General features: G+C 39.4%; 2 protein-coding genes across 4 annotated transcripts; one reads left to right on the forward strand and one right to left on the reverse strand.

Annotated features, from left to right (window-relative positions):
- Positions 1 to 665: 665 nt before the first annotated feature.
- Positions 666 to 12,814, reverse strand: rbfox1l (RNA binding fox-1 homolog 1, like). 2 transcript variants are annotated; one of them, XM_079693160.1, is made up of 12 exons: positions 12,381 to 12,814; positions 7,604 to 7,837; positions 4,268 to 4,435; positions 4,089 to 4,142; positions 3,910 to 4,002; positions 3,647 to 3,716; positions 3,495 to 3,554; positions 2,985 to 3,126; positions 2,863 to 2,902; positions 2,707 to 2,774; positions 2,092 to 2,173; positions 666 to 1,935 (listed from the first exon to the last, which is right to left on the reverse strand). In XM_079693160.1, exons 1-12 carry the CDS (start codon positions 12,465 to 12,467, stop codon positions 1,891 to 1,893), a joined length of 1,143 nt encoding a protein of 380 aa, XP_079549286.1. In that variant the 5' UTR covers positions 12,468 to 12,814; the 3' UTR covers positions 666 to 1,890. The 2 variants fall into 2 exon arrangements, with proteins under 2 accessions (XP_079549286.1, XP_079549287.1); XM_079693161.1 differs by lacking the exon at positions 12,381 to 12,814 and adding an exon at positions 8,723 to 8,880.
- A 917-nt stretch (positions 12,815 to 13,731) lies between these two features.
- Positions 13,732 to 16,044, forward strand: rps9 (ribosomal protein S9). Of its 2 annotated transcripts, XR_013810167.1 has the most exons (6): positions 13,732 to 13,769; positions 14,545 to 14,657; positions 14,771 to 14,893; positions 15,062 to 15,248; positions 15,333 to 15,490; positions 15,784 to 15,964. XR_013810167.1 is itself a non-coding variant. In XM_079693162.1 (5 exons), exons 2-5 carry the CDS (start codon positions 14,561 to 14,563, stop codon positions 15,959 to 15,961), a joined length of 585 nt encoding a protein of 194 aa, XP_079549288.1. In that variant the 5' UTR covers positions 13,732 to 13,769; positions 14,545 to 14,560; the 3' UTR covers positions 15,962 to 16,044. The 2 variants fall into 2 exon arrangements, 1 of the variants encoding a protein (XP_079549288.1); XM_079693162.1 differs by lacking the exon at positions 15,333 to 15,490 and having other exon boundaries at positions 15,784 to 16,044.
- The last annotated feature ends 96 nt before the right edge of the window (positions 16,045 to 16,140 follow it).

A 16,140-nucleotide genomic window follows, 5' to 3' on the forward strand; every position in this document is an offset into this window, starting at 1 on the left:
GGACAGCAAGAGACTGTTTCAAAGCAAAAGAAAAAGAAACCATAAAGAGCAATATGAAAGAGAAAGGATCTAATGAAGGGCTACAGCTCAGAATTATATAAATCAACTCAGAAGACAGAAAGCATTAAGTACGACAAGGAAAAAGCTAAATACAAGAAAGTAAAGCCAGACCTGCACAGTGCAGAGGAGCAGAACAATATGCATGCAAAGAGAGAGAAAGTCATTAGCAAAGGTTTGAGTCACTCAGAGGAAAGTTAAAAAGCAGAGATAGAAGATGATTAAAATATAAATCAATATTATACTGATAAAAACGAAATCTACTAATAAAGAACAGAGTCAAATCTGTTAATTTAGGTCAGAAAATAGATTAGATCGAAGGAGAAGTTTCATGAGCATATATATATATAGGACAGAAGAAAAAAGAAAGAGTAAGACTAGCAGAAATGTCATTTGGTAAAAAGCTTTATAATTAGAAAGTAGAAGCAGGAAACAAAGTGCAAGAAACAAAAGGAAAGGGGCTGCTTTAGGATTTGTGTTGTGACAATGATCAAGGATCAAGTCTCCTTTGGTATCAGAGCAGCGGAGAAGGACACAGTAAAGAATAAGAGATGGAATAAAAAAAGAATGGAAAATCTTACAAATCAATAAAGGACAGAATGGGAAAAGAGAGAGAAAATATTTTTTATTTAGAGGTAAACATCAAACACAGCAGAAAAGAGTGCAACAGAAACAAAGAGTAGGCCAAGGAGGAACTATCAATACAAACCAAGAAGTCATTCAACAGTTCAGAGGACGGGACGACAGTAAAGAGTGAAATAAGGATAATTTAGAAAAGGGAGAAGAAGGGGGAACCTGAACTCTAACACTGAGCAGACTGGTCTGGTTCTAATCTGTCTTTGTGTAATAAAGCCAACAGCAGAACACTGCTTCTTACCGCAGCTCCCACAGTTGAACACGAGTATAACTGTGAGAATGTTTAGAAAAACAAACCTTCCCTGGGTGAGCAAAGGAGAAAAAGGGCTCTTTGTGTAGTGAGGTACGGAGCCACAGAAACTAAACTATGTAAAATCAGCATTTACAGGAAGAAAAGTAAAGAGAGAGAAAGCTCTGCAGAGTCAAATATCACACACAGAAAGGGATACAGGATCTATAATGAAAGCAGTATTAAAAGCTGAAAATGAATGAGAGGTAGATTGTTAGAAAGAGAAAAAAAGGAAAGAAAATGAAAGTCCAACTAGACCCCAACAAACATTACTTATCTGCTTGCAATAATCAAACCAGTGTCACAGCTGGGTCTGTAACTGAACCATGTAGATGAGTTACCTCACTCATATGCTCACACACACACACACACACACACACACACACACACACACACACACACACACACACACACACACACACACACACACACACACACACACACACACACACACACACACACACACACACACACACACACACACACACACACGCACATAGATTTAGTTAATAATTGTCACCATAAATAATAACATTGTACAAACTATGACATGAAACTTGATAAATCTCAAATATTCACAAAATTAACTCTCACAGTATTTTCCCCAACTTCTGCCGTTTTAGCCAACTTTAAATTCAGAAAACAATTATCCTTTAAAGGTTTTAAGCAACTGTCTATATATTAAATAACATCCTCTTCTAGGGGCTAAGTATTCATCGGCAGAAAGGACAGTGAATGGGTGCTACACTATTTACATCTTCAGTCTGTTTAGTCTCTCGAGGAGAGGTTGTGATGACAGCAGGAAGTAAAACTATCTCCACGTTCTCCAAGGATCACACAATCTGTCCTGCAGCGTCCATGGATCAGCCAATCCCAGAGGCAGAGAGACGTGGGTGTGGGTGTGTGGCTCAGTACGGGGTGAAGCGGTTATATCCTCCTCTGTACAAACTGGCCTGTAAACAGAAGCGTTGTGTCAGGTGCTGTTAACCACACGTGTAACATGAGATCTCTCTGCAGAGGCTGTGCGTGTGTGTGTGTGTGTGTGTGTGTGTGTGTGTGTGTGTGTGTGTGTGTGTGTGTGTGTGTGTGTGTGTGTGTGTTTCACTCACCATTGTACCAACGCCATATGTTGTTGTTGGTCCAACTGAGTGGTGATAGGGGTCCGCAGATGTCGTATAAACACGTCCGTATCTGTTCAAAAACATCAGAAGCAGATGCACATGTCACGATGTAACCAGGATTTAAAAAAAAGGCTCCTATTAAACTTCCTTTTTTTATTCATTTATCTCCTCAATGATGGCTTTTATTTAGTTCTACTTTCATAACAGCCCCTCCACAGTCTTTTGGTGTTTAAATGTTGCCTCTAAATGTTGAAAATAAAGGATAAAATCGGAATTAGCCTTAAAATCTGACATGTGTTTAAGTCCAACATGTGCACTGAATAGGATGTTAGTCCTCCTACATTTCTAGACACAAAATGCATGACCTGACCTCAGTGCCTGTTACTTAACTGGTTGGTTTTAAAGGAAACAGAAGTAGGTTTTTTTGATCAACTGATATAAGGTTAATGTATACAGTTTTATATAAAATGTTAATGATTTATACTTGAATTCCGGAATATTTTTTATTCATCTGACATCATTGCCCTTTCTTTAAATGGTTTCAAGGATCAAAAAGCTGATTTGAGTTACACAATAGTTGTTTTCGTTGTAAAATCTGCCTACCCGTCACTGTAGGTTGCCGTGGCAGGAGACGCTGATTGAGCCACTCTGTAAGCTGCAGGATAGCCACCCTGCACAGAAAATACAATAAAAAATAACATTATTATAGTAACAACACTTTAAAATGACTTTAAGGAGGAAATGTGTGCAGCTACTTACATAGACTTCTGCTCCATACAGTCCATCCTGATACACCATCCTGAAAGAAGTGAGTGAAACAATATTAAAATGCTGAAGACTGAAGTGAGTGAAGAGGCTCTGGCACTCGGACACAGTCATACCCGGGGTATCCGGGCACGGCAGTGGGCGCGGCAGCAGCAGAGCGGATGGTGCTGTAGACGGCGCGGCCTCGCCCCCCCCGCAGCGCAGAGCCTCGGTACGCCAGCGTGGGAGCGGCCATGGGATAGGGGAAACCGGCCATTACAAAGGGATATAAAATGGTAGAAAACGTGAAAGGTAAATCTTTTGAATATAATGTAAATACACAGGTGATCTCATTCAAATAATAGTTAGGGGTTTGAGAACATATACTGTAAATACTTTTATATTTCCCAAATAGTTTTTAATGAATAGCACAGTGTAGTTTATATGCTAAGATCCTTGCTATGACAGTGGTTCATCTGAAGTTATGTTGAAGCCCCCTAATAGAAGTGTTATTATCCGTTTATAGCCATCGACTCTTCCCTCTCAGTGTAACAACATAAACTAAGACAAGTAAGTAGTGTAAGGGTGCAAAAGTCAAATGAAAATACAGCCCTAATAACAGATGAGTGTTACAGAGAGTGTCTTACCTGTATAGAGTTCAGGTGCGTACATCGCCTGCATGACGGGGTTCATCTTCCATCCAGAAGCTACACATAGAGAACATTGGGATAAGTTTCACACAAAACCACTCGGAATCATGCAGAAAGTGAACTTAGCTCAAATGAATGGGGAGTCTTACTTGGAATTTCACTGTTTACAAGCGGCGTCTGGGGCTTCTTGGTTACTACTCTTGCGGTTGCATTATTAACCTGGATAACAAGATAAAATATTCCTTATTGTTCCATAGGGGGAAATTAGCTTAGGGCAAATTCTGCAACAAAGTGAAGCAATCAACTTAAAACAATACGGAGCCAAACAAACAAGGCTAGTGGTACAACAGAGACACAGTGTGAGATAAGATAAATAACTTAATATTCATTAGAAAAAGGAATTCTCCCTCACCTCAATCTTCCTCCCTTCCACAATCGTCCCGTTCAGCTTTTCTCTGGCTCGGTCCGCCTCACCTGCACTCTCGAATGTGACGAAGCCAAAGCCCTGCAAGACCACACCGTCACAATGTTCATATTCTGTTTTCTTATTTTAAAATTCTGTTCAGCTCTTATCATGCCTGTGACGCTCACCTTGGACCCCCTCTCATTGAAGATAATTTCTACATCAAGGATCGTCCCAAATTGCTGGAAATGTCAGAATAAGTATGTAAGTATAATATAATAGATACAGATTACTTCATTTTGTTTAATGATGTATATATCGATTTATCAAGGCATTGTGAGACTGCGTGACAGTGAGAGATTTCTACCCCAAACATCTGGCGGAGGTCCGGGTCCCTGAAGCGGAACGGGATGTTGGAGACGTGGAGGCGTTTGGGTTGGGCCTTATTTGACCCCTCCTCGTCACTTCCATCTCCTGCCCCGCCCCCTGATGACACCGACAGGGGGTCAGAGTTCACAGCGGCCAAACCATCCTCCTGCAGAGAGAAAGTATGAAAACAGGAGGAGAAGGAGGAGAGGAAGCGATAGGAGAAGAATGGACAGGAAGGAAGAGGACGTGAAGGAACATGAAATAGAAAGATGGAAAAAGAAAGAGCATGAGTGAGATGAGAGTAGGTGAGAAGAAAAAACGAGGAAAGGGCATCAGTAGGAAAGCAAAGGAAAAGAAAAGGAAGAAAAATCATAAAGTTAATTTGGAGAATACAGTCTGTAACATCTTTCAGAGAATATTGTTTTGTCAGCACCACAGAGCATTAAGCATCATTTTCATGAAGTGATTCAAACCAAAGTTCAAAGAGCATTCAGCAACCAGTGATCCCTCTCAGGCAAATGTGGGGAGGCAAGAAAAGGGCTCCATTTTAGTGAGGCGTCTTGAAATACATGCCTGAAGGAGAGTATAAATACTAATGCACTGAACAAAAACAATATGGATTATAAACCTGTCATATAAATCTTCACTCAAGCTGTTTCAAAGTGTTAAATAATGTTTAATGATGAAGCACTCTCACTGAGTGTCCCATATTATTGTAATAACCTGTAATATACATACAAAACTCTAGTAATATTTAACTTAAAGTTGCCCCATGCAGAAAAGTTTACTAATGTGCCAAAACCAAAACATTCATTTTCCCAAAATGCACCACGATGCTATTGTGTGCATGTTTTTATGTTGGTGAATGGTGACCCAGCATCATCAACCATTGCAAGAAAATAAATGTTAAAAATATGTTTTTTTAAAACAAATGAATAAGTACAAACAAGAAAAGGTCTGCAAGATAGAAAAAATATATATAGTGAGCTTCAGCAGTGAAAGCGAGAGAAGAAATGTTGAAAACATTAAAAAAAGAACATAACAAAGCAAAGAAAAATACTACAAAATTGTTGATATATAAATATAAAAAAACAGTCGTTGTGTAAAAGTGAAAATGTCAGTATTAGCATTCTAGCACCAAGAGGCAGAGAGTGGAAAAGGCCTCAGTGCAGCAGTGAAGAATAAAATGAAACCAAAGAAAACAAGGCAAAGAAGGTGCGCAAAAAGCTTGAAAAGGAAGAGGGTGAAGGGGGAAGGCAAAGAGTGTAAAACTGTACGTTCCACAAGGGTCAGTCAGGGGTCACGGTGCTGCTTTTCTGCCAGGGGTTAAAGGTCATTTGTCAAGGGGCATCATTAATAAAGTGGGGAGAGACAGAAAAAGGTACAAAGACACTTTTACACACTTTCTCACACACACACACACACACACACACACACACACACACACACACACACACACACACACACACACACACACACACACACACACACACACACACACACGCACACACACACACACACACACAGACAGGCTAAATGGGGAGACAGGGATACAGGGAGGGGGAGGGGGGGTGGTGGTGTCATTTCACGATGCAGAACTGTGTTTCTGGACCTGAGCGATATTTCAGAGGGGGAAAGGGGGTCATCTGGTCAGCCTCCCCCTTTGACCCCCTCCCTCCATGGCGGCGTCTCAACTTTTCCCCGAAATTCAGCACGGACCCGAGTATATCAGGGGCTCTAGTAATAAAATATATAGATGGGGCCAAAACATTTATGAGAGGAGGAAGAGAGATCAAACTAAAGCCCTCTGACCGTGTCATGGTGGAGGTTTTCAAGCCTGAAGGAAATGTTATTAGTGGATGTCAAAGGTTTACTGCACTGCAAAAGTAATGACACACATTTATGTCTAAATGGAGCCATACAAATCTATTGTGTTCTAAAAATTGAAAATCAACCTGTTAATTGAGAACAAAAATTCACACGTATTTCCAGAAATGAGTGCCTGTGCTAACTTGTTTACAGAACAACAAAAATGCAAATATTTATACATTATATAGAATCTCCACAGCATTACAACAACAAATAAATACCACAATATACTTTTTTAAACCACAATAATTTCACAAAAAGACAACACAAGTCAGCTTTAAAATATTACAAATTATTCATTTGGCAAGCATCAGTTAGCTGCAGGGTCAAGCACAATGTGTAAAAAAGTGTTTTCTCTTTAGAACCAAACTCTTATATATACACTGCACTCACAATTATGGCATGCTAACATGCCACATCGTAGTTTATCATGTTATCATGGTATGTATAACATATACACTTCAGGCTGTGCTGACTGTTGGAGAGTCAGAGGATCATTAGGGTTAATCCTCTAGGGACCTTTAACATCAGTATCAGATTTCACAGCAATCCATCAAATAGGTGATAAGATATTTCACTCAAAAGCTAAATTGTTAACCTCACCTGGGACTCATTCATTTAGTTTCACTGCAATCCAGGGAATAGCTTTTAAGTTATTTATGTATAGACGTAATGTAGATGTAAATAGTTGGACCAGCAAACAGAGGTTCATTCATACAATGCCACCAGCATGTTTAAAAATAGACTATGTTGCTGCACTACAATTAGGAATTCAATTTTAGTACATATTGGGAACAAGTTTATTTATTAAGGAAATATATTTAAATAATTTCACTGAACTGGAATATTTGTTTACTTAGTTTAACAAAAATAAACACAGTAACATAAAAATGGCCTGTTGAGAAAACTTTTTTACAGTGAGACAAACTGTTGAATTTTCAAAACAAAAATAGACAGAAACATCTTAACTTAACATAGGACCTATTTCTTTCCTTCTTTTACAATTATATTTCAATTCACACCAAAACATAACACTCCACTGTTGAAACAGTAAAACATTTGAAGCCCTCTAAGAAAATCTCTTTATAGAAAGTGTACGTTATGTGATCCTCTGAATACTTAACTGTTCATATCATCACAAAATGTCACAGCCATAATGTTGAAAGGTGATCTGTTTTATTGCCTGCTAAATGAGACACTTAGAAGATGGAGAAGTGGGGATTTATTTTCATCAACAAATCCCCATTCAGCTGCCCCCCATCACTTTGAGTGTGACAGCATTCCCGTACATGGACACAAAAGTGCAAGTGGGGCTCTAATTATAGAAGAAACTATATCTGTCCATGTTCCCCTGATGGGACATAAGGATGTTCTACCTGAAGCAGCAGGGCTACTTATCACATTAACTCACTGAAGATCAGATTTGATTGGGACTGCTTGTCGTGAATTCACAAACTTTTCTTACCGCGTGGCTGGACGTCAGAACCTCGGCCCCCTCGAGCTGGGGTCCCTGGTAGATTCTGAGCTGGGGGTGTTCAGCGTACTCTGAGCCGGGGTGTGCAGAGGTGAATTCAAGAGGCAGTCTGCCCGCAGATGTGGGTGGACACTGCCCTGGGGGGGGGTATGAGGGAGGAGGGGCGTAGACCTGGGACAGGTTGGGGTCCCCGCTGCCAGGGCCGGCCTCCTGACCGGGGCCTCCCTGCAGGAAGAGAGAGAGAGAGGGATCAGCACCACAAGATATTAAATGTCAGAGGTGTAAACAAACAGACCGTCATGCGTCTGTTCTCCGGCTCTCACGGGAATGATCCGTTGTCAGTTCGAATGCGACGACACAAACATCAGATAAACACAAAGCCCTCAAAGTATGGAAATCACAAAACAAACATCTAACCTATTAACGTCTGAGAGCTTGTTTGAACCTTTAAATACAAAAAAATAAAAAGTAGATAAAACTGACGGTGGTGTAGATTAATTAATATGCATGCCAAGTACACTCATGAGAGACTTGAACATTTTAGCTGTTTTTTACTTTTGAATCAACTGCATTTTCTTTCCTAACCCCACCTTTAAGCTACAAAGCAGTGTTCCTTCTCTATCACCTACATTACAGTGATATTAATGCATAGTTACAAAAGACTAAGTAAATGTGAATGACCCTGAAATTGGCAATTCTGCATAGTAGGAACCATTACCACAAGCACATTTTGATTTGAATTGTTATGTAATTTTACTCAATACATTTAGATTGCAGGACTTTTACTTCTAACTGTCAAATATTATTGATTTTAATAAATAAGCACAAAAGTCCAAATGTTCCTTGTTCTAGTTTCTCAATAAATTATAAAGGTATATTTAGTGTTAAGGTTTGAAAGAGTGAAACCATGAATCACAGTCACATCAAAAGAGCACTACGATGATTTAAATCAAATCACAAAGTAATTACTATAAACTCCATTGAGTCAGAAATTGAAAGAGTTCAGCTGAGAAATGTAAATTAAAACAGATTAGAGAAACAAAAGTTAATCCTCCTACAGCAATGATCCAAGTGAATAATTCAGGTAAGGAGCTAAAAGCATTGTCTTACCCTGTCAGTGCATTCCTCGCTCTCTGGTGCATTGTCCAACAACTGCTGCATGTTTTAATATCAGCTAACAACCCGCCTACCACACCAAAAGCTCTGTTCATCCACCAATCACATCAAATGATCGCCAGAACAAAAAGGCACCAGGAGCCCACACCAGCTGTGGTCATCTGTACCTGTCAATCACCTCATCCCCCACCCACCATCACTTTACACACACGCACACACACACACACACACACACACACACACACACACACACACACACACACACACACACACACACACACACACACACACACACACACACACACACACACACACGCACACACACACACACACACACACACACACACACACACACACACACACACACACACACACACACACACACACACACACACACGGGATATACCTGGATGTAAATGCTCCTACAGTTCCAAGACAGTATATCATTGTAAAGGTCAACTCTAAGAATATCGTGTTTAGGAAGCTAACATGGTATTATTACGGTTCCAACATGACTTTTAAATAATATATAGGCTACCGCAATACCGCTTAAAAAATAGCTCTTATATTATTTTTCCAAATATATTTCTGACTACATGCTAAAATATTAAAGATTTTAAGAGAATCATAATAAAAGATATGTAGGACAAAAAGTACATGTAATCCAGTGCTGTATTCATACACTTTTACATGCAAGATTCAGACAAAAGATCCACACACTATATTAGATTCAGAAAAGGTAAAAGGTGAAAAACGTTTTCAACTTTTGGAGAAGAATACAATCCTTAAAAATCTAATCCTGGAAATACAAAAAATCATTCAAGTCTTACATCTCTTAAATGTCCTTACTGTAAATATGAAGCTAGAGGTAATAGCTGGTTAGCTTAGCTTACCATAAGGACTGAAAACGAATATATACTGACATAACTTTTATCTTTGTGTTACCTTACATGCAAAGGTTTGTCAGCCAGCTTTAGGACTTTAGGTTTTACTTTAATGAATAACTCCTTTCACTGACATTTAATAAACTCTTAAATATCTCTACCAGCTGTTGCACTCAAAATAAGAAGATACAGGGACAATGAAAAAGGAATTTGATAAAGCAGGGTTGAATTTGGACACGCGTAACTCAAGCAAAGTTTACAAACTACATAAACTAAATGCTATTGTCCTAAACATCGGACCCCTATGATGTTTTCTGTTGTAAATACCAACTTTTGCCATCCAACAGAATAAATAAAGTACCATGAGTTGTTCAGAGTCTCTCTCGGTGGAAACCACAGCCAACAGCTGTCAGACTCTGTCAGGCACAGCTGTGCTTTGAGCTAAGAGTTAACATCAGCATGCTAACAAAATCACAATGCCTTTTAAAATGCAGCTGTTAATCAGGCATGATGTTTACTTTGTTTACCATCTAGGATTAGCCAGATAGCCGGCTAACATTTGCTAATAAGAAATAAGTTCTTGTTGTGATGCTAATGTCAAAGTTAGGGGACTACATATGGCATTATCCTTTGGTTAAAATACATGTCTGTATTCAATTTCACAGAAATCCAACCCATGAGATATTTAAGTTCTTGTTGCCAATCTCTCTACTCATGGAGAATTCAGTAACATAAGGGATTCTTTGGTGTTAGGTACACATTCCTGCTGCAACATGTTTCCAAACACGTCAACATTAACATTTGTCTGTTTTGTGTCCCATTTATCTGATTAGACAACCAAACTCTGACTGCCAGGTTTCTCTACTCACAGATACTAAAGTGACAGATGAGAGGACAATCTGTTAGATGTCACTGCAAGTTTATTTCATTTCCCCCCATAGAAAGTAACCACCACTGTGCCAGATTCAATATCACAGTGTCAGCAGGCGTGCATACAGACACAGTGTTCCCCCGCTCCTCCTTACAGGCTTTTTCTGTTTAACATGTGTTCTCCTTTCTTCTCGTCTCCCTCCTCAGCTGTCACTTGGGGGTCAGAGGTCAACAGCTATGAGCCAGGTGCATGCTGGGACAGCTGCCACAGGATTTACACACAGACGACACTAAACTGCAGATGTGGCCTTTTAGTGCCGGCCAAGTTACAAATGTTTGTGAACAGGATGTTTATTCAATTAAACTAAAGGTTCCTTTTTCAACACAATCGTTCTCTACGTCCTGCTTTCTGCTTTTTAGGTTTCCATAATATTCAAAGCATTTGTGCAATAATCAGGAAATGTATATAGAATAAGGAAATGCTTAAATGATTATAGTATTTGGATAAACCCGTCGTGCAGCCCAAATAATTGTTTTGCTAGTATTCTTCCAATAAAAGTGATAAAGGAGTAGCTACACATATTGTATAACAGATAGTAAAACGTTTAGACTGCTTTGGAAAAGTTAGTATTCCATCCCTCAGGTTTTGAATCTCTCTTTTTTTTTCTTTCTTAAAAGCACCCATCTAAATGTTCCTTTTTTTAAACTAGATGTGATTTATTCTTCTAATAAAGCTAAATACTCCAAATGTAAAAGGCACAACAGGCAGGTTTCACACCGTTTTAAATAGAGTCGAGTGAAGAAAACAAGACAGGTGACAGAATCTCCTCCTCTGATTATCTGCTCAGAAGAGGAGGCTAAAAATACAGCTGGTGTGAAGCACAGAGACAAGGTAGAGAGATACCAGATGCATTGTGGCATTAATGGCATGTCAGGGATGCTTAGACACACACACACACACACACACACACACACACACACACACACACACACACACACACACACACACACACACACACACACACACACACACACACACACACACACACACACACACACTGCTGGCATCACTTCACTGAGACCCGTGGACTAAAGATAACCCCAAATGTGTCCTAACTATTTAACGTATGGGATCTTTCGTAATCAGTGTGCTTCTCCAGCTCCCTTCAGGCCTCGTTGATTTGTCATTCCTCTAATCTTTTCTGTGCACAACACGATTAGTCCCTATTGAGCAACACAACACTAACACCAAATTAGATGTAAGATTGGACTTATTTATCAAGGAAATAAGGGCCCTTTGGTTTCTTCTGCAGTATTAAATGTTTAACTCGTCACTGGGGATGCTATCTTGATGGTTTGTTGGCAGCACCGACATTCATTTCTAACTTATAACAAAGAAAACAAAGCTCTGAAGTTGTTTTCACAGCTATATATATTTACAAATATTTTTTAAATATTTGTACTATCTTCCCTTCATAACTGTTTAACAGATTTGTATACACTGTCAGGATTTTCCAATGACAATAAAGTGATTATTGAGTGGCAAAAAAACAATTGATACAGCTTTTAAATGTGAACATTTGTTAGTGTATTTAATTCCTTAGTCCTTTTATAATGCTAACAACATTTTGGTAAAATGTTCTGACATTTGACCAACTATATGATAAATCGAGAAAATGATCTGCAAATTAAACAGTCGTGAAAGTAATCGCAATTGTTGCAGCCTTTAACTCATTAAAAATGGATTTTAATCATATTATCACTTCTAATCTTTTATGTTCCACTTCTGAACCCTGAGTCACCGTAATAAGACTTAACAGAAAGGACATTGAATGAAGACAAACATGACCGAAAATAGGAGATTTTACGATTTAATTAACAAATGAAGGAGGGTTTACCTGAACTAGGCTGGGGTAGCATGTGGCTGCCTGTGGGTAGACAGGAAGTCCATAGGGCTGGAGAATCACAGTGGGCGAGGAGAGCATGGCACAAAAACCACGCACAAGGAGACAGGGAACAGTGGAAGATAGGAAAAAAGGAGCAGGAGAGTTGGGGAAAATACAAAGTTTGATACGCTCACAGGAGAGCAGGGAATCAGACTGGAGAAGAAAATAGAGGAAACAATCCCAACAGGAAAAACAGAAGATCCAAAAGGGCGAGGGGAAAGAAGATTAAGACTCTATCTAACCTCACAGATTATTCGAAGAAGAAAAAGGCAAAGAAAGTCCACAAAATGACCGGTGTCCTGTCCAGAAAAGACAGGATATAGGGCTGTGAAAGAGAAAGCAAGTGAGCCTCTGTGTGTCCATCAGTTGATCGTGCAGCCTGACAGACAGAAACACATGCTCAGGGTCCCATTTCAGAGTTTTATAAATAGTCGACCATGTCCTTCTCTCTGAGTTTACCACCTTACCACCCTCACTCTTACACATGTTGTCATGCAAGATCTCCCACCACTTGTTACACACTTTTACAATACAAGCAAATTCAACAGAGGTATAGTCAGAGAGAGACCCCTGAAGACAAAGCAAGTCAATTGACTCCTAGTGGACCCTAAAGTTAGGTTCAGTTTCCGTTCAGTTTGACTTTGCAAGTGTTTTGTAGGTTAATACAAGGTCATAACGTACAATTAAATGTATTGAGTGAACAGGTAAGCTCCAAAATGAAAAAAGCACTTGATGCAATAATATTAATTACAGATGACATGTATATATAATGGAAATATGGTGTAAGATAAGATGGGATGACGTAAATAAAATATAAAATAGGACTGTGTGTAATTTAACAAACAGTTTTATCCAAAAATAATTTCACAAATGTTATTAGAAAAAGGGATGAAATAGATAGATAATAAAAAATACTGCTGAAAAAGATAAGTAGCAACAAGTAGCAGTCCAGGTTCATTAAAATCAGTCATGATGATAATGTTTTCAGAATTGAGAAGCCTGGTGGCTGGACGATAACAACTATCTGTAAGTTGTATATGATCCACCAGCTAAAAGTACGTTATAATAATCAGGTGTGTGACTATGTACGTTATAATAATCAGGTGTGTGACTATGATTCATATTTATGATAAAATATCTGCCGCTAAGAAACATATTGTTTACCTTTAGTTTTCAGATGTGTTTTCCTTGTTTGACCAACAGAGTGCAACAAGACCAATTTTGCTTCTTCCGTTCGGGCGCAGAGGTGCATCCTGGGATATGTAGTTTGTGCGTAGGCCCTATAAATAAACTGGAACTTCCTCTAACGTTCTCTTTACTTCGCTGGCCTGAGCGAGACAGGTATGATATGCGGCCTCTTGCTACCACACTTCGCAAACACACAGCATTAGACATCTTAAATACACAACTGGTATTACATAGTTGTAGGAAATCTAGTTGTATAAGGAAACGTTTTTTTAGATAACTAACTTATGGTTTTTTAACAGTTTAATTGAAAAGCTTATTCGGCTTAAGCTAAGCTAACGCTAGCTTGTCACATTTAACAACGTGGTGCGGTGCATCTGCGGCCTTGTCGTATGTCTTACAATGGCTTGCTTTTAGCCTATTTTTATGGTGTCTTACACACTTATTTTTATGAAGTATTCCTGGCAAGGCATCAGTAGTGTTGACTTAATACATTCTACAAACAATACCTGTACATCTAGGAACTTTTGCGACACATTACAGCGTAATGCTAATGTGAAACTGTTGGAGTATGGAGTTTAACATCCATATCTCCCACAATAAAATATATTGCACATTTCTGAGTTGTCTTTCAACTGCAGATTGTATTTAATAAGCTGAAAAGACAGAATTGCAGGATTTTGAAGGACGCCACAGTCCTAAGTTTATTAATCATAACGTATTGCTGAACTATGTAGTATTTTTTAAATAACAACGTAGATGCCGTTTTATTTTTACACTGGTGAAATTACGTTGATTCATTGGGATTATCTAAAGCTGATTTGTGCGTGTGTATATATTTTATTAGATATATAAATGTGGAGATAATAATGGATATTTACTGACGATAAATACAGTTTTTCTTACACATGCTGACTGTCTTTTATTGCAGGCACTTATAAGCCGCCATGCCCGTTGCCAGGAGTTGGGTTTGTCGCAAGACTTATGTCACCCCCCGCCGCCCCTTCGAGAAGTCCCGTCTCGACCAGGAGTTGAAACTCATTGGTATGCTGTGATTTCATAATCTCGAGTATAGTTATGAATTAAACCCCATGTTGCCCTCTTAAGAACTACATAATACTGAACTTAACGGTTGACTGTCCCATCTTTTTTTCAAGGCGAGTATGGTCTGAGGAACAAGCGTGAGGTATGGAGGGTCAAGTTCACCCTGGCCAAGATCCGCAAAGCTGCCAGAGAGCTCCTCACTCTTGACGAGAAGGACCCCAAGCGTCTGTTTGAAGGTATGCAAAATTCCATTTCATGTTTCAATGTAGTGGCCGATGATTAATTAATCAAATCTCAGACTTTCTGTGGTGTCAAGAATTCCTCGTGAATGAGGCCAATTGTAACTTCACTTAAGTGGCTATTTTTGTCCTGGTTCTGGATTTTAAAATGGCTCCTGTTTCCAGGTAATGCTTTACTCAGACGTCTGGTGAGGATAGGCGTACTCGATGAGGGTAAGATGAAGCTCGATTACATCCTGGGCCTGAAGGTTGAAGATTTCATGGAGAGGAGGCTGCAGACACAGGTCTTCAAGCTTGGACTCGCCAAGAGCATCCACCATGCCCGTGTCCTTATCCGCCAGAGGCATATTCGGTAAGCTACAAGGCTCCTGGGGGAAAATGTCAGATAATGGTACTCAAGTCTTGAGACTCAACTCAATGCTTCCTCTTTCTTCAGAGGACCATCAACTTTTAACGCTCTCGGCTGAGATCAGTTAAACTTTTCACAAAGGTCACTTCGGTATCAAAACCGTATACCTTGTCAATAGATATTGCCCAGAGCCAATCCTGCCTCTGAAGGCTTAGGCTGTGCCACTGTGGTGTTGTGGCTGTCTGGTAAGTTACGGGGGATTGCACCTCGGGCAACTGTCAAATTTACTGTACACCTACGAATTACTCAGGCTGATGATTTAAATTACATTCTCAGATTTTCTGTGGTGTCAAGAATTCCTCGTAAATGAAGCCTGCAGTAAATAAATGGCAATAGCCAATCTAGACATTTCAGATGACTTCATCTGGACTTTGTCATACAGTTGGATTCTTGTCTTTTGTTTAAACTAAAGTGGAATCTATCAAACTGACTATTGTAATGTGTTTTCTATAGTCTAACTCTTTGTCCATCTCTGCAGTGTGCGAAAGCAGGTGGTGAACATCCCCTCCTTTGTGGTTCGCCTGGACAGCCAGAAGCACATCGACTTCTCACTGAGGTCTCCATACGGTGGTGGACGCCCAGGCCGCGTCAAGCGAAAGAACGCCAAGAAGGGCCAGGGTGGCACTGGAGGCGCTGACGACGAGGAGGAAGATTAAAAAGGATGTAGTCCAGGAAGTGTGTTCTGATACTGCCTGTTCTGTCAACATTTTGAATAAAACTGTTTGGTCTGACCAGAGAACTGAGTTGTTGCACTTTTCTTTCTAGAATATTGGCCTTATATTTTTTTTCAAGTCTATACTATTGAGTTTTATTCTAAGTGAAATATGCATGGATA

This window comes from Notothenia rossii (assembly GCF_949606895.1).
Source record: "Notothenia rossii genome assembly, chromosome: 7".
NCBI lineage: Eukaryota > Metazoa > Chordata > Actinopteri > Perciformes > Nototheniidae > Notothenia > Notothenia rossii.